Raw genomic sequence first — 16,223 nt, 5'->3', positions numbered from 1 at the left:
ATTGTTCAGAATAGGTCAACATGTGTCTAAATAAACAGGACTATCATGTCAACAAGTTAGTCAGAGGTCATCGAAGACTGGACCAAGGCATCGATACCATCCAAGACCGCCGACATGTCTTTCCTAATACTCGGCTCGGCGTTACCCTTCGTGGCTATCTTTTTGCTTCTTGGAGCCTTCTTGTTCCAAACTTTGTACATAATTTTCACGGGAGGTCTTTCGAAAGTACCGTCCGCTCACTGGACTTGCTCCTTCAGTCCCGTTTGGATTCTTTGGCAGCGCTACCATGGGAAGGAATTGAAAGCTGTTCTTGCAGCTCATGAAAGGCTGGGCAAAATTGTACGAGTTGCCCCGCAAGAGATCAGCATCAGCGACTACGAGACTGGCGTTCGTCAAGTCTACAACGCCGGGTTTGAAAAGCCGGGATACTTCGACTTCTTCCAATACTATGGGTAAGTGTTGACGCCAATTTCGACGAGTTTTCAATCCCACTCTCAAAGTCTTGATTCCCTCAGGTTTTGGCAACTTGACTTACTGAGCTACCTGTGTTTTAGACAGCGAAACTCTTTTGCCAGCCGGAGCCGAGCAGACCATGCCGCATGCCGCCGACGAGTCTCCTCGTCTTACTCCAAGACGACACTCTTTGCTTCCGAAACGCTGAGCAAAGTGACTCACAACATCATGTACCAACGTCTCATCCCAGTTCTCCAACATCACTCTGCACACGGACAACCGGTAGAGCTTCTGAGACTCTGTTATGCCTCAGGTTTGGACATGCTCAACTGTTACATTTTGGGTCTTTCCAGCGGTCCCGACTTCACTCGAAACCCTGAGTTGACAGAGAAATGGCTAGAGCACTACGAGAACAGATACAGTCCCCAGGGGTTTTGGCTTCAGGAACTCCCCAAACTGTATCATGGGCTTCGTAAGATCGGACTCGATGTGATGCCTCGTAAGCACTATGAATCGACCGAGTGGATTGAGAACTGGATGCTGGAGCATTGCGACAGGTCTGAAGCAGTCTATCGACGCATGCAGAACGGAGAGCAGCCTGCTGCAGAAGACATCCCAGTCGTGTACAATCAACTACGAAAGGCAATGTCTAACTTAAAAGACGGCAAATTCCTCGATATGCAGGCGTCGGAAGAGCTATCGAGAATCTCCATCGCCAGTGAAATCTTTGATCACATGTGTAAGGTTTCCCAACTCCTTTAATGATCTGTTGCTAACGATATTCTGTTTGTTGTAGCCGGCGCTCGCGAGGTCTTTGGTAAGTTTTCGCAATTTCTCCCAACAAGCTATTTTTACCTGCTGACCTGACTAATCAGGCCTTGTTCTTGCCTACGCGGTTTACTATCTTGCTCAGAATCCAGCGCAGCAAGAAATGTTGAAGCATGCGGTTGCCGGACTCGGAATGCACGTAAACCAAGTCGGTAACAGTGACGCTGATAGTCTGCCTTCGCCTCAAACTATTGAGTCAATTGCATATTTGCAGGCTGTCATCAAGGAGTCTCTGCGTATGAGACCCAACAGCACCCCGCTACCACGCATCACACCTCACGATAAATCTGTGAGCATCTCAGGAGTCGACGGTATTCCAGCGGGTACTCGGGTCAACTGTTTCCAATGGTTTTTGCACCGGAACCCGGAGATGTGGACACAGCCGAACGCCTGGGTTCCTGAACGCTGGCTGGACCCGAATGGCGCAGAAAGGACCGATATGCCCCCCCTCTGGGCCTTTGTCACCGGTCCGAGAGCTTGTATCGGAACACAACTGACATACTATCGTAAGTGATCTCTCCTTTTAGCAAACATGTAAATAACCTCGCCCTGAATTATTGATGATCTCATTCAAGTGGATTGCTCATATTATTTTCCAAGCAAGATGCTAACTCGATCTTAGTGTTTGGATACATTTTGGCTGGTCTGTTCTCCAACTTCAATGTCCAAATTGCCCGCCCTGAGACCTACGGTCGTCACACACCTGGATCTCTGGAAGACGAACTCTTTGTCTTGATGACACCGATTGCTGCATAGAGTAGGTAACGGAGGAATCGTAGTTGGAAGCATTCTCTCAACTAAGGTCTATTACCTAAGATCGGTTCGCATATTTGGTTGGCTACCTATCGCATCCTCTCTTTGATGCAATCTGGCTTCAAAGTAGTTGAGAATTGCTGGTTGCGCAAGACTTTTCGTATTTAAAAAAGAATTGAAGATAATCAAGCGCCGTGGGCAATGACTTTCAATATGCTTAGTTGAAGAAAGCTTTCGTATGCCAATTTGTTGAAGTCTTCTTTTATGAGCACGTATTCTATGTTTTCTGTGTAAAGTTCACGAGGGACTTAAAGCTTGATTGCAAGTTGAAAGAAGTACAGGGTTGCTCCGAAATGCGCAAATATTTCTGCGCTCTTAACATCAGAAGTGCAAAGAACTGGGAATCTTGGGGTTCTATCACTGATCATCTCCTATACCATAACAGGTAGAATGGTGTCACGTAAGGTAGTCCTCTCTCTGTATTAGAGTAGGCTGATCTAGCTGGGATGGCATTATCAAACTATGCATACAGGGAAGGCTTCCTGTGATCATTCAACAATTCTCACTATGCCTGCATTTATAAGATGCAAGAGTGGCCGAGCTGGATGGCTTGCGATCATGGCCGCGCGGGCACCTACCATAATAAATACGGTGAGTTTGACATCAGGACCAACTACCATCGGCCTAAAACATAGGTCCATGCATGTCAAGAGTTCCTGAAGCAACGGCCCTACCTCGTCGGTCTACCTTTTGAATGGTCTGTCTAGAGAGTTTTGAGCGATCGGATTTTGCGCAGGCCATGGGAATAAAGTTTACGCGCCGAACACTCGACTTTTGTTTGCAGACTCATTCATGCCCGAAAGAGGCTATTCGAGGTTGCAGAGCAAAAATGAGCGACTATCTCTGTGGCGTCTGGAGAACTCCATGCTGACTCATACCCAGTGACGATTGGTTTTTCACCAAGAACGGCCTTTCGTTGCATAGCAGTTTTTGGCGAAATTAGAAATAGAAATGATGTATTTCGACGTCAGGTGGACATTAGTCACACGTCAACGTGTGCTTCTCTCCTCGCTGGCTTTGTTAGTACCGAATAATTAGTATGTTCAAACGTTGTTTACCCAAGCACGAAGAATGTATTGTTGTCTCTAGAGCCATCAGCAACATCGCAGGGATTGTTAGAGCTAACATCCGGTCGGTTACTTGAAAGTTCCAGCTGCGGCTGTATGCAGTGAGACAGCCACCAACTCACATTAAGACCTGGTATGAAGGCCAAGCTGAACCCCCTTGCCTGCCACCTTGAGGCTGGGAGCCGTGCACAAACTCCGCGTTATCGGAACACCTTGGATCTCTATTTATCTCGCAAAGTCAATCAAAGATCACCTTCGAAAATCAATGCCCACCTGCACCTAGAAAATAGCTTCTACCCCTCGTGGTGCTCACAAGCGCTTGATTGTTTGTTGCGATGGAACATGAATGGACTCGTTAGGCAGCAGGGGGTAAACAGACCTTTGTCTTCCTTACCAGCTTCATCGTCAGCTAAACCGCACGCAAAGCGCTGAGCCGCAATCTAACGTAAAAAGGCTATCTCGGGTCCTTCGGCGAACCTGTCAAGATGGAACCACCAAATCATCATGTATCATCCTGGTGTCGGCAGCTCAGACAGTGCAGTCGAAAAAATTCACAGGTGGACTATTTGGGGTTGGACTAGACCAGATGAAGTCCATTTAGACTTTTCAGTCTCCGTTCATGGGGAGCTAATGCTTTATGTAGGCCATTCGCGAGGTCTACAATTTCATATGTACTAATTACGTCGATGGAGACGACATCATCCCCATAGGCTTCTCTCGCGGCGCCTTCACGGCGCGCTCTGTTGCCGACATGATTGCGACAGTCGGCTTGCTAACTCCCATGAGCTTGGACCATTTCTACGCCATATTTGAAGACTATAAGAACATGGGCGACTCTGACCATGATCCTAGTCTCTTCTCGGACCCGGAAGTACTTTCCTACAATGGCGAGAAAGGGGCAGCAAGGGCTAAATGGGAGGGGGATCGGAAATCACGGTATGAGAAATGGCTTTCGAAGGTATATCCTGCTGAAGCACCTCTCCCCGAGACATGAAACTGATAGGATGTAGAATGGCCTCTCAAGGCACACGTACGGAGATGCAAATGGCGTGCACGAGATCAACGTCAAGGCAGTTGGCGTGTGGGATACCGTCGGTGCCTTGGGTATTCCCCCAGCCCCGGTCATCGGCCTGCATGGAACATCAGTTGAATAAGTTATACTCTACTGTGACGATTCCAAAATTGAATACCGCTAACATAGACTCTCTACGTGGGAGTTTAGCAATACTCAGGTATCCGACCGCGTAGAAAACGCATTCCATGATCTGTCTCTGGACGAACCCCGGTTTGCATTCCGTCCAGCACTCTGGGGAAAGCTTGAGGGCAACAAGACTAATCTCCGGCAGGTTTGGTTCCCAGGTAACCATGCCGGTGTAGGCGGGGAATGGCATGAGCAACAAATTGCCAGCATCACTCTAGCTTTTATGTAGCCCATGTCATGGTGTATGCTTTCCGACAGAAACTGACAAAAAAACAAGGGATGTGTGATCAACTATCAAGTGTTGGTGTAGAGTTTAACCCGGGTCGTATGGCAGACACTTTCACTGAGGGACTTCGGTTCTCAGCTGGACAATCATTCTCCTATGTGCCCAGCTCCTGGTCATCATGGTTCCGGCCGAAGCAACAACTGCCGTGGGCGAATCCCAAGATATGTCCGGTAAAGGCATCAAGCATCTATCGGGATGAGGCTGAATGTGATGGGAAAGATCGTCATCCCGCCGGTAGTGCAGAAGAGCTCTGGAAAACCGCTCGGCCGTGGGGACTAGGCCAAATCCGATATCCGACGAGCCGCCTCCAGACCTGGTCAGGAACCACAATCCGTCACCCCGGAACCTTTATGCGTACGGACCCGGAAACGAACCAAGACACGGGCCAGCCTTTGCTCAACACCAACGAAAGAATTCACAGTAGCGTGCGGGTCTGACTGGCTTGCCAAGGCCTTGCTATGGACGACGATGGGGTCTGGGACTGCAGAGCTCTGACCACAGCCGATGACGGGAGTGGACTATGGAAGCTGGAACGCGGCTCCGGGCTTAACGCCTCTGAGGCAGATAGCGTCAAAGACGGCGAGACCAGGGAGTTGGATCTTGACGCAGAGGGATATGTCTTGAAGCCTTATGCAGTCCAGAAGGAAGACAGCCAATGGAAATGGGTGTTGGCCAGCAAACAGCCCAACGCCTTCCCGCTGGCTGGTGTGCTTCCCGAGGAGCCTTTGACGGGATACTGGGAACGGAAGTTGCTTGCTTTGACTGCGGGAAATCCCGATGTGTGGAGATGGGCGGAGGAGAATCCCCCTCTTGGCTTGATCTATGTCCTTTCTGTCTCAGTCAGTGGCATTTGGGCAGAGTGGGCGGACAGCCTCGAGATCACGGCGATTGTGACGAATACGGTTGATTGTCTTAAAGCTGTTTCTACCGCTGGATTGGCCAGCAAATCAGGCAACCTCCCCTTACAAGTGATCGCCATGGGAGCACGAGTGATCGCCATACCGGCATTGTGTAACCTGCGTGCCTGCGTGCTTCCCGCCTGCTTGGCCTCTGGGCCCTCCACCATGTCGATCCCACCCTATTATCTAGGAGTTTCCAGAATGAAAACCTACCTATGTTGCTCAGACTTTGCTCTAATTCCACTCACCGTGCACATAGACTTTGACCAGCGTTATTGGTACCGCCACCATCGCGATATGGTGACATTTGTACGATCCCCGATCAGATTTGCCGCATTCTTCAGCATGGCTGCATGCGATCAAAACTGCGCGATTCCGTCATTTCTTGCGCCTTTGGGGCAGGCTTTTGTGGCTAGCTAACGGGAACTACCGGTGGACTGGCAAAAAGGGGCCTACGCCGTGTCTCTGATCGGGCTGAGACATCGGCGGACTTAGGCTTGTCCTACTTGACCAGTAACGGCCTTGTGCAACCTGGCGAGACCTTCTCCCGTCTCAAGCCATTTCTCCGGATGTTCTTGAATCCAACCAGTTGGGAATATGTCTCTCTGATGGCTCAAAGGTTTGTTGTCTCTCAGCTCAAGCCTGGCAACAGAGGAGACGACTCTTGAGTCTTTGGAGCTGTTGACAACGGCAAAATTGATTCCAGCTATTGACTGCATTCGTCGATCAACTACAGTCATGTTGTTCGAATTGTGAATATCGCGGGAATCAGCAGCACTGAGAAGCTTGAGGTATCGAGTATAAAGTTACTCGAGATTTCCATCATGGTCCTGTCTTTTCTTTTTCACTCGCCACAGCAACTTCATCATCTTCACATCTTCAGCAAAGGTTCCTTGAATCAACAGTTCAAACATCTCAAGATGGCTTCCATTCGCACTCTTACCACCTTTGTCCTGGCTCTTGGTGTCGCCGCCAACCCGGCGCCCGCCCCTCAGCCTGAAGCTGAAGCTGGCATTGCCGACTCCATTGATCCTGCCGTGGTCAAGCTCGAACCAGTCTCATTCTCTTTGACTCTTCCCGATGTCGAGCTCCCGACCCCGCCTACTGTCAACGCTCCGCGCGGCGTTCCCGGCATCGATCTTCCGACTCTTCCCACTACTCTTCTCTCTCTCCCGAGTCTCAACCTCCCCCGCCGTCTGACGGCTCCGACTTTCGCTCCTCCTGCGCTCCCAGCCCTGCCGACTTTGTCTGTCGATATCGACATTCCAGCTTCAACCATCTCATTGGGCATTGAAGTTCCGGACCTGAACGTCCCCCGCGGCCTCACGGCTCCGACTCTTGCACCCCCAGTACTCCCGGTTCTGCCGACTCTTTCTGTTGACGTTGCCGTCCCGGCCTCCACTGTCTCATTGGCCGTTGAGGTCCCGGATCTAAACATCCCTCGGGACCTCCCAATCCTGTCATCTCTTCTCTCACTATCGGTCAACGTTGAGGCCACTGGCCTCCCTATTCTTCCCGCCGTCAATATTCCCCGAGAGATTCCGGCGATTCCCTCCGTCAGCATTGAGCTCCCTTTTCTGCCCTCGACTTCCATCGCACTCCCCATTCGCAGGCACGCTCGGGATATCTCAATCGCTAACCCTCCCCTTCCTACACTACCAGCCGTCAAAGTCGCTCCTTACACTATTGCTCTTCCCGGTATCGCTATTCCTAACCCCCCCGGCGTAGTCGTTGAGCGCGACATTCCCGCCATCACCAGTCTCCCAGTCGAGGTTACTCTGCCCCCCCATGCGCTCCCCAGTCTCCCCAAGCTCAACCTCGAGCCCGACCTTACGACCACCATCGATCTCTCGGTTCTCAGCACTCTGCTTGCTGTTCTGCCTACCGCCGCCCCGAAGCTGAACCTCGAACGAGACCTGCCTGCTGTTGATGCCTCAATCCTCAGCTCGCTGCTCGCCGCTCTTCCCACCCCGAAGTTGAACTTGGAGCGCGACCTGTCTACCTTCGATGCCACCATCCTGAGCAGCATTCTTGCCACTCTTCCCACCGCCATTCCAAAGTTGAACCTCGAGCGGGACTTGCCTGCTATCGACGCTTCAGTCATCAGCTCTTTGGTCGCTGCTCTGCCCACCCCTTCCGCGAAGCTGAACCTCGAGCGCGGCTTGCCCACTGTTGACCTTTCGGCTCTTAGCTCTCTGCTCGCTATTCTGCCTACCGCCATTCCCAAGCTTCCGGAGCGCGACTTGCCCATTGATGCTTCCGCGGTTATCAGCAGCATCCTCGCTACCCTGCCCAGCCCTCTCGCCAAGCTCAACTTGGAGCGCGATTTGCCTGTCGATGCTTCCGCTGTCATCAGCTCCCTGCTTGCTGCTCTGCCGACTCCTCCCGCGAAGTTGCTCGAACGCGAAGTCGCAGTCCCGCTTCCCACTGTCGCACCTGTCACCTTCTCCCTCACTGCTCCCGTCGTTCTGCCTGCTCCTGTTATTCCTGCAATTCCTCGCGACATCATCCCGGGCTCCGTCGATCTCCCCGTCGTCCCTACTCTGCCCGCCATTCCTCCCGTCAGCGTCAAGGGCGAGCCCATCAACGCTAAGGTTCTGCCTCTTCGCGCCCTCCCAGTTCTTCCTCTCAACCCTACCACCTTGGTCTCATTGATCACCGCCCCGACCGGAATTCTCAGCTGCTCTACCGTCCAATGCATTCCCGACTACGTCTGCAAAGAGAAGAACGGCGTACCCATCTGCGTGCCCGTCTCCCCCCCTACAGTCCCTGCTGTCTAAATCCCCTGCCGCCGATCCCGCCCCTTTGAGAACGGGGCGCCCGAACTAGCAAGCCGGCACTCGCAACTACACTAGCTCTCGGCGACAAACTAGTAACATCTTAATAACATGGTGATAGAAGGAGGCTTGGATAGCTCTCCCCACAGATTGAAACATGGAGGATCGTAGTAATGCGGACGTATAATGGGGAAGGGGGAAACGTCGAACTTAGCTGCCCCTGAGGCATGAATCTATTAATTACTCAGTAGCTAATCTAATCCATCTTTTTTCTTAACTGCCAAGACGCGCTCATTATCCTCGTCCGAACATGCCGGGTGCTGCTTACTCCTGTCCCTTTAGCCTTTAGGGTCTGTTCTCGGACCTTATAACACGCTTTGTCCGTGAGTTGGTCAACGCCCGTGCCGTTGTTTAAAGTTAGCCCATTCCTTTCATATAACTGGAGACAACCAGTTGTCGCCGGCATTTAATCACTCTCAAACAATGAACTATAATTGTTCCCTGAATCGCGCCAAACTTACTGCTCGCCGACAATGGGGTTGAATCCTTCGCTTTTGAACCATAAAGGTTGACGTTGCCACCTGATTTTGAACAAGATTCGATGCTCTTCAAAGCCATTCACTCGTTCATTTTCAGCCCAAAAGCCCTCGATTCCAACTCAGCCAGTCATTCTTTTACCAACAAAACCAAATATCAAAATGATGTTCCTTCACTCGCTTATCGTCGGCGTCTTCGCCATTGCCGTCACCGCCGCCCCAGCCCCGACCCCGCAAGGAGACCCCGCGCAAGATCGCTGCGCCGGCGTCGCTTGCCCCGAAAACTCCTACTGCAAAGTCTTCGATTTCCGGTTGGAGCACCCCGTCGGTTGCCAATCCAACGGCACCGTACCAGCCGATGCAGAGACTTGCGGCTCAGTCATTTGCCCGACAGGAACAACATGCTGCAACTCTCCGTGTGGCGTGTGCGCGAAGCCTGGGGAAACATGCTTGCAATGGGTCTGCTAAGTGATGGAAATCTCGGATGGGATGGGAAATTTTGGGAAGCAATACCAGGTCATTGTCAGGAGTTTAGGCGTCCCTTCGATCAACTTCAAACCTCAACCACAGAACAATTGAAAATGATTCAAGTACCAGGGGGAATACAGAATTCCATCTCACCAACTTACAAGAAACCCGCCCCACGCTTGTGGCTTCTCACCCCTGGCGGATATTGCCGTGCATTGATGACTCGCGTATATTACTCCGAATATTAATCGCCGTAGGGCACAGTTAATTGGTACCACAATGGCAAGCATAGGTAACTCCTAGGACATGTCCTTAGGATTTTAGAAGCTGCTGCTTCGCAAAGTTGAGATCTTGATCTGGATCTTTGTTTCCCCTGAAGCGAAGCAAACTCGATGATACCTGGCGCGGTGCAGCTGATGAACTCCCTAAAGACATCATCCGATCTTCAGACCCTGCTAAGCCTTGGTGATAGCGAACTCTGGTGTCTGGGTCATCCCGGTCTCTGCATAGTACCGTTCCCAGTGATCGACGAGTCTCCGCATCACCTGCGGCTCCTTGTCTGATACATCGTTCATCTCCGCAGGATCCTTCTCCACGTCATATAGCTCCCAGTCATCCTTTCCCCTGGGTTTGTTTAGCCAAACTGCCTTCCACTTGCCTTCGCGAATCGCCCTGAGCCCGAAGAGCTCCCAACCGTGGACGTGGACGTCTTCTCCGTGAACCGTCGAGTCCGGCGCCGCGTAATCGGGGGAAGTGAGGTGGTCCACCCAAGATTTGCCGCGGGGTACAACGACTTGACGACCTCGGAACGTCGTACCAGGATGCTGCACCTGAGCCATCTCCAAAATCGTGGGGAGGATATCCATAACAGTGGTGAAACGATGCGTGATAGCGTCTGGCTTGGCTTGAAATGGCGGATAGCGGATTAGGCATGGGCAACGAATGCCGCCCTCCGTAATCCAACACTTGGAGCCCCGGGATGGCGCCGTCGCGGCACACGCCCATCGCGGGCCTAATCGATTTTAGTGCCGAATTGCATCACCGGAAGACTAGATGGGGTTACTTACCATACCAGGCGAAAGACGTCTTGTCGCCAATGTTGTCCAAGCTGTTGTCATAATACTTGTGCACTATTCCAGCAAAGGTTGTTTCTCCTCCCATCATCTACGGTAGGGCAAAAGTTAACATCGGACCGACGCGGTGTAGATGACGCGGCTAAACCTACAGGTATGGCCTCAAGGGCAGCACCCTCGGCGCCATTGTCCGACATGAACAAAACAAAGGTGTTGTCGAGCTCTCCTGTGGCCTCAAGGTGATCAATGACTTGCCCAATGTTCTCGTCAATGAGATCCACCATGGCAGCAAAGACTTCCATCTTCCTTGCAGACTCTTTACGCTCCAACTCCGTCATATCGTTCCAGTCTTTACCTAGAACACCCACTGGCGGCGCATGTTCAATGTCCTTGTCCACAAGACCGAGATCAACCAGCCGTTGCAGTCTTCGCTGTGTCAATGCATCAGGGCCATCGTCGTACTTCCCAGCTAAGGAAACCATTAGCAACCTCCCATATCACGATCCTGCTTATGATCCGCTCATACCGTATCTTTTGACCACCTCCCGTGGGGCCTGGAGGGGCCAGTGAGGCGCAGTGAAGGGTAGGTAAGCGAAGAACGGTTGTTCCTTTTCCTTCTCGTCTCTCTCCTTAAGAAAGTTGATCATACGATCGGTGAAGTAGCGTGTGGAGTAAAAGTTATCAGGAAGGTCCGTTCTATGATTGATAAACTTATCGTCATCCATCCAATGGCCTTCTGTGTCGAGACAAGGGATCTTGAACTCATCATCGTCCAGCTGGGGCTCATAAGCATGATGATTTCCGGAGCCCGGTAGGAACGTGAAGTTCTTCGTGAAGCCTCGATTGCAAGGCGCAAGCTCCTTTGTCAGTCCGAGGTGCCTGTGAAACCCTCGAGGTCAGTCGCCTATGCCGTCGTCCAAGTAGCATACGATAAGCTTACCATTTTCCCGACATGATGGTGTGGTAACCAGAATCTTGCAGGATCTCAGATAAAGCAGCTACTCTCCAGTTCAGATAGCCTTCGTAGCCGGGCTTGTCTTTGAAATAATCTCCAAAGTGCCTCATATGTTCAGCCATTTGACCTTGAGAGTTCGTCAGCCTTCGCCCTGGGATGAACGGAAGAACACTGACCAAGCCCAGCAATATGATTATCAGTTCCAGAGAATAGCATGGATCTTGTTGGCGAGCATGCCGATGCAGTATGGAAGTTGGTCATGCGGATTCCATCTTTAGCGAGCTTGTCGAGAGTTGGGGTATGGATCTCACCGCCATATGGACTGACATCGGAGAAGCCGAGGTCGTCGGCGACGATGATCAGAAAGTTTGGCCTTTGAGTCGTCATGATGAGTAATTGCTGGTGAAAGAGCTTGGTGAGCGATATGGTGCTCAATTGCGACTGCGGCCTCTTATTTCAAGTGACTGAGGTAGTTAGGAAAATCGACAGGGTTCCTCTACGGGTGACGGGGACCATTTCTTAGTGACCACTCCTATACATGGCGAGATTACTCTCAGGATTGACGCAATTCACTTTATTCACTCGTCGGAGACAATTATCCCTCTTTTGAGAGGGGCTAGAACAGCTATGAATGGTGCATGCTTGACTCCTCTCACAAGGAGTGAGAATGTGGTCGTTATCTCCCCGTTCTTACCCGTTGATGAGAATAACAGCTTGTTGACGAATACCCCGCTGTTGAGATCCGCCGAGATCCGGCACTGACATAGCGACAGCAACTCAACTCGCCGATCTCTTATGCAGCCTTCCACCAGGAGCGACTGCTACTTTCTGGGGTTGAAAGTTGACATCACTTCTTGCAAGCCGTAGACAGCTATGGACTCCTAAGGTGGTCGTGGATGCACGACAGCACGTAAAGGTTGAGTAAGTAGTGTTCTTTAAGTGAAAAGTGATCTCATATGACTGCGACGGGTCACTGATAGTGGATCGTTCGTCAAAGTGCAAATAATAAGAGCGATTTGTTTGTCTGGGTTGGTGAAAATAGTTGTTGACGGGGATAGACGGGGAGATATTTCTGGGGAACCATCCAACAACAACGAAGCTATCCAGAATCCGGAATAAGCGTCATATCCTCCCCGCACTAGTCATCACTTTGGCCCACTTGATTGACAGGGGCTGTCACGCTTGAGTAGAAGTCCACACCAAGGAGCTGGCTCAACTTCTCCGGGAGTCAAACCTGGGAAACATCGATACCCGGCAAATCGTCAACATTAGTCGTGATGGCGCAATTCAGGGCCTGTAACTGTACTTAGATGAATGATATAAAGCCGCCATGTTTGCTTCTCACAATAGCAGATAGCTATAGAGAAGTGGCTTGCCTTGACATGCTCACCTAGATTGACAGCCAATATTTTGGCAACAAATCAGCCATCATGTTCGGCCACCTGGCGTTGCGGCAGTCTTTCAACAGATCGTTGACTTTAACGATCCTGCTCATTGCTGTCTCTCAATTCAACTTTGGTTTTGACCAGCAAGGTTTCAATTCGACCCAAGCGATGGACGCTTTTGAACGGCAATTCGGCTGGTATAATGCCAAGACGAAAGCCTACTTCCTCGAAAGTTGGTGGCTGTCTCTTTTTGCCGGCCTGCCGTACATTGGATTTGGCATCGGTACGTTACACGAAAGATTGCCTTAGCATGAATTATTGACAGGTTCGTGTCTGGTCTAGGTATCTTGATCGGGAGCACAGTCAGTAAACGCTACGGCCGGCGCATGTGCATGTTCTCGATGAGCATCTGGTCTTGCGTAGCTACGACAATTATCATGACGTCCAGAAGCCGGAATCAGATTCTCGCTGCCAGGATATTGGCCTATATCTATATTGGCATGGAGCTCGCCGTCGTACCCATCTACCAGTCGGAAATAACTCCGCAACGAGCTCGTGGATTCGTCGTTGGCACGTACCAACTGAGTCTTGCAGTAAGCCGGAATGACCCTTTCTAGACTACCAAAATTTATGCTGACAATCCTTTTCAGACGGGCGGCTTGGTCGTCAACGCCGTGGCCCGAGGTACCGGGAGCCTGAACTCGGCTACGGCATACTTGGTTCCGTACGGGCTCTTCTACATCGTACCCGTGATAGTAATCGCGGGAATCTGGTTTGTCCCAGAGGTAAGCATTCAGTAGTATCTAGGTCTTCTGATTGTGAGTGGGTCAGGACGCTGACTCTACTTATTCCTGAAGTCCCCTCGTTGGCTTGCAATGCAAGGTCGTAATGACGAAGCACTGATAGCTCTTACTCGTCTCCGTGAAGGCAGCTTCACTGAAGAGCAAATAGCGACCGAGATGTCTCAGATACGCGCAGGCATAGATCACGAAGTTGAGAAAGGTTCTTTCATGGACATGTTCAGGGGCAAGCAAGTGACAAAGCGAACCATGTCAGTCATTGGTGTCAACTTCTTCCTGCAGGCTACTGGCTCAATCTTTGCCTCGGTGTACGGCGCCATTTTCGTGAAGCAGTTGGGGTTCATCAACCCTTTCACCGTCACCATGATCACCTCCAGCATCAACATCGTCATGTGTGTCTGCTCAATGGTCCTATTGGATAAGTTGGGACGGAGGTAAGGCCCCTAGTTTGCATTATGCGCCTTGAGCCAGATTTCATTGCACCGATTGGCTGACTTATAATCGGCATTAGAAACGTCATCTTCTTCGGCGGGTCGATTCAGACGGCCGGTCTCTTCGCCATCGGCGCTCTCGGACTCACGTCCAATCCGAGCGTATCCGTCAAGTCAGCCATTGTAGCCATGATGATTGTGATGACTACGGGATTCACTCTCGGATGGGCACCAACATCGCATGTCCTCTCTGCCGAGATTCCGAGCATGCGTCTCCGTGACGTTACGTATCGGACGGCCAGCGTCGTCAACATTGCAATGCAGTTTACCGTCGCTTTTACGCTACCGTATCTGCTCAACGCCCCGTACGCGAATTTGGGGTCCAAGGTTGGCCTGATCTTCGGCACAATAAGCTTTCTCTCTCTTGTATTTGTCTATCTTTGCGTGCCGGAGTGTAAGGGCCGGACACTCGAAGAGGTGGACATGCTCTTTGAGCTGAAGATCCCGATGCGGAAATTTCAGAGCACAATCCTTGCGATAAATGCTCGGAACCAGGGGAATAGCAAAGGAGATGAAGAGACAGCCTCTGAGGTGGCTGTCACATCGGGACCCAAGGCAAACAGCCGGGAATAATGTTCAGTCACTGTTAATTTGAGGCAAAAACATATCAGTCACGAGAGTTCACAGGAAAGTTGGGACGCAATGTTCTGAGTGCGGCATCTATCGTCAATTGCAAAAACCTGTAAGCAGTACATAGTATCTCATTCGCGATACCGCCAAACCCAAAAAAAAGACCAAAGGAGTGACGCAAACCATGATACTCCCCCATCTCACGCGCAACCGTTACTTCATCAGACATAAAAAACCACCATGCATATTATCCTCCTCTTTCCGAACTCCTGTCGTGACATTTCCGTACACTTGACCTCAATCATACTCGGTCGATAGAAACCAGCCATTTAGAGCATGAAAGCACCAAGAGCAAAGGCACCAGCGACGATAGCGCCGACGGCGCCGAGCATGCCGTTGCTACCGGGGGTGTGGAGGCCAGGGGCAGCATTGCCAGTCTGGCGACCACCGCCAACGATGGTGGAGGTGGCGATGGAGGGAAGGCCACCGTTGCCGGAGGTGAGGAAGGTGGTAGTGATGGTGGAGCGCTCGCTGGAGCGAGTACGGCTGGAGGAGGACTCGGTAGTCTGGGCGCCGCCAAAGGTGGTGGTAAGCTGGCTGCTGGCAGTCAGGCGGGTGGCGAGGACAATGACGGTGTTGGCGAGGGAGGTGGATGAGGAAGCGTAACCGCTGGCGCTGGGAAGCTGGCAGACGTTCATGATGCTCTGGATACCTGTGGGTAAAGCATCAGGTTAGCTCACCGCGATTAAAGAGAGGGTATGATCTGGGAGTCTAGAGGTAACGTACCCTCAAGGCTGCGCTGCTGGTCGGAAGGAACCTTCTCGATCATGCAGGCATTGCACTGGCCAGCCAAGTTTTTCAGGTCGAAAGAGTTGTTGGTGCAAACACACTGGGAGTCGAGCTCATCCTGGAGCTGATCGCTGTTGTTGTTGCCCTGGCCGGGGACGAAGTTGACAGTGCAGATGTTACCGAGGTCACGGACGGGGCGGCAGATGGCAGAGCAGTCCTGGGGGATGTCGTTGTTGTTGATGCGAAGATCAGCGTGGACAACTGCCGCGGCGGCGAGGGAAAGAGCAACGGCCTTGGCGTGCATTTTGATTGTTTGGGGGAGTTGGGTTGGTTAGAAAAGGTTGAGAAGATGCTGAAGAGCGAATGAAGCCGAGGCTGTGAAAGATGTAAGAGTTGAAAAACGGTTGCGAGAGACTAGCTGTCGAAAGGCGAAGTGAAGCTGTGTGAGAGTGATCTGGTGAGAAGAAGAAAGGCTACCAGACGGGTTCGTGATAGGATATTTATGTTCTGGGTGTCAACTGTTCATGGGCTGCGTGAACGTGAACCCTCTCGTTTCGCCCGGAGATCCGCTTCGGCAAGGATCCAAGGTGGGGGCCCCTGGGCGTCGAAACAGTCACCTCTGCTGTGCCATGACAAAGGACAAGAGAGTGGCACTGATGGGGAAGGGCAACCATCAACCACGAGGTGGGCTGTGGTGGGCAATGCCAAGCTGCATCTCAGAGCCCCGAGCAGTCCAAGCCTCAGACCAGACCGAGACTGAGTGACGCTATCGGTATTCTGGACTGACTGAGCAGGTTGGGTACATTGTCAAGAAGCTAGAGCCCAGAGGTAC

The 16,223-nt window shown here is 51.6% G+C and overlaps 8 protein-coding genes across 8 annotated transcripts; 6 read left to right on the top strand and 2 right to left on the bottom strand.

Moving 5' to 3' along the window:
* Positions 1–114: 114 nt before the first annotated feature.
* Positions 115–2,037, top strand: BDZ83DRAFT_653560 (cytochrome P450; the record flags this gene model as incomplete). The annotated part of the gene is made up of 5 exons (XM_060510628.1): positions 115–452; positions 555–1,192; positions 1,250–1,270; positions 1,329–1,787; positions 1,904–2,037. 5 exons carry the CDS (start codon positions 115–117, stop codon positions 2,035–2,037), a joined length of 1,590 nt encoding a protein of 529 aa, XP_060362917.1.
* Positions 2,038–2,601: 564 nt separating this feature from the next.
* Positions 2,602–3,067, top strand: BDZ83DRAFT_627881 (uncharacterized protein). The gene has a single exon (XM_060508666.1). The coding sequence runs from the start codon at positions 2,789–2,791 to the stop codon at positions 2,963–2,965; it is 177 nt and encodes a 58-aa protein (XP_060362916.1). The 5' UTR covers positions 2,602–2,788; the 3' UTR covers positions 2,966–3,067.
* Positions 3,068–3,507: 440 nt separating this feature from the next.
* Positions 3,508–6,215, top strand: BDZ83DRAFT_782793 (uncharacterized protein; the record flags this gene model as incomplete). Its single annotated transcript, XM_060515569.1, has 9 exons — positions 3,508–3,530; positions 3,615–3,667; positions 3,689–3,732; positions 3,805–4,119; positions 4,172–4,282; positions 4,379–4,587; positions 4,662–5,068; positions 5,099–5,487; positions 5,964–6,215. The coding sequence occupies 9 exons, from the start codon at positions 3,508–3,510 to the stop codon at positions 6,213–6,215; spliced, it is 1,803 nt and encodes a 600-aa protein (XP_060362915.1).
* BDZ83DRAFT_627878 (uncharacterized protein) lies at positions 6,011–8,606 on the top strand. The gene has a single exon (XM_060508665.1). The coding sequence runs from the start codon at positions 6,372–6,374 to the stop codon at positions 8,325–8,327; it is 1,956 nt and encodes a 651-aa protein (XP_060362914.1). The 5' UTR covers positions 6,011–6,371; the 3' UTR covers positions 8,328–8,606.
* A 20-nt stretch (positions 8,607–8,626) lies between these two features.
* Positions 8,627–9,457, top strand: BDZ83DRAFT_627877 (uncharacterized protein). Its single transcript, XM_060508664.1, has one exon. The coding sequence runs from the start codon at positions 9,023–9,025 to the stop codon at positions 9,326–9,328; it is 306 nt and encodes a 101-aa protein (XP_060362913.1). The 5' UTR covers positions 8,627–9,022; the 3' UTR covers positions 9,329–9,457.
* Positions 9,458–9,783: 326 nt separating this feature from the next.
* Positions 9,784–11,743, bottom strand: BDZ83DRAFT_582070 (alkaline-phosphatase-like protein; the record flags this gene model as incomplete). The annotated part of the gene is made up of 6 exons (XM_060505519.1): positions 9,784–10,340; positions 10,396–10,492; positions 10,554–10,870; positions 10,928–11,280; positions 11,342–11,483; positions 11,527–11,743. 6 exons carry the CDS (start codon positions 11,741–11,743, stop codon positions 9,784–9,786), a joined length of 1,683 nt encoding a protein of 560 aa, XP_060362912.1.
* Positions 11,744–12,786: 1,043 nt separating this feature from the next.
* BDZ83DRAFT_742412 (general substrate transporter) lies at positions 12,787–14,605 on the top strand (the record flags this gene model as incomplete). Its single annotated transcript, XM_060513111.1, has 5 exons — positions 12,787–13,024; positions 13,084–13,334; positions 13,392–13,526; positions 13,599–13,975; positions 14,053–14,605. 5 exons carry the CDS (start codon positions 12,787–12,789, stop codon positions 14,603–14,605), a joined length of 1,554 nt encoding a protein of 517 aa, XP_060362911.1.
* Positions 14,606–14,698: 93 nt separating this feature from the next.
* BDZ83DRAFT_794024 (uncharacterized protein) lies at positions 14,699–15,695 on the bottom strand (the record flags this gene model as incomplete). The annotated part of the gene is made up of 3 exons (XM_060515797.1): positions 14,699–14,712; positions 14,949–15,314; positions 15,389–15,695. 3 exons carry the CDS (start codon positions 15,693–15,695, stop codon positions 14,699–14,701), a joined length of 687 nt encoding a protein of 228 aa, XP_060362910.1.
* Between the last annotated feature and the right edge of the window lie 528 nt (positions 15,696–16,223).

This window comes from Colletotrichum acutatum (genome assembly GCF_030867785.1).
Source record: "Colletotrichum acutatum strain CBS 112980 chromosome Unknown BDZ83scaffold_73, whole genome shotgun sequence".
NCBI lineage: Eukaryota > Fungi > Ascomycota > Sordariomycetes > Glomerellales > Glomerellaceae > Colletotrichum > Colletotrichum acutatum.
This window is presented reverse-complemented; position numbering and strand designations above follow the sequence as displayed.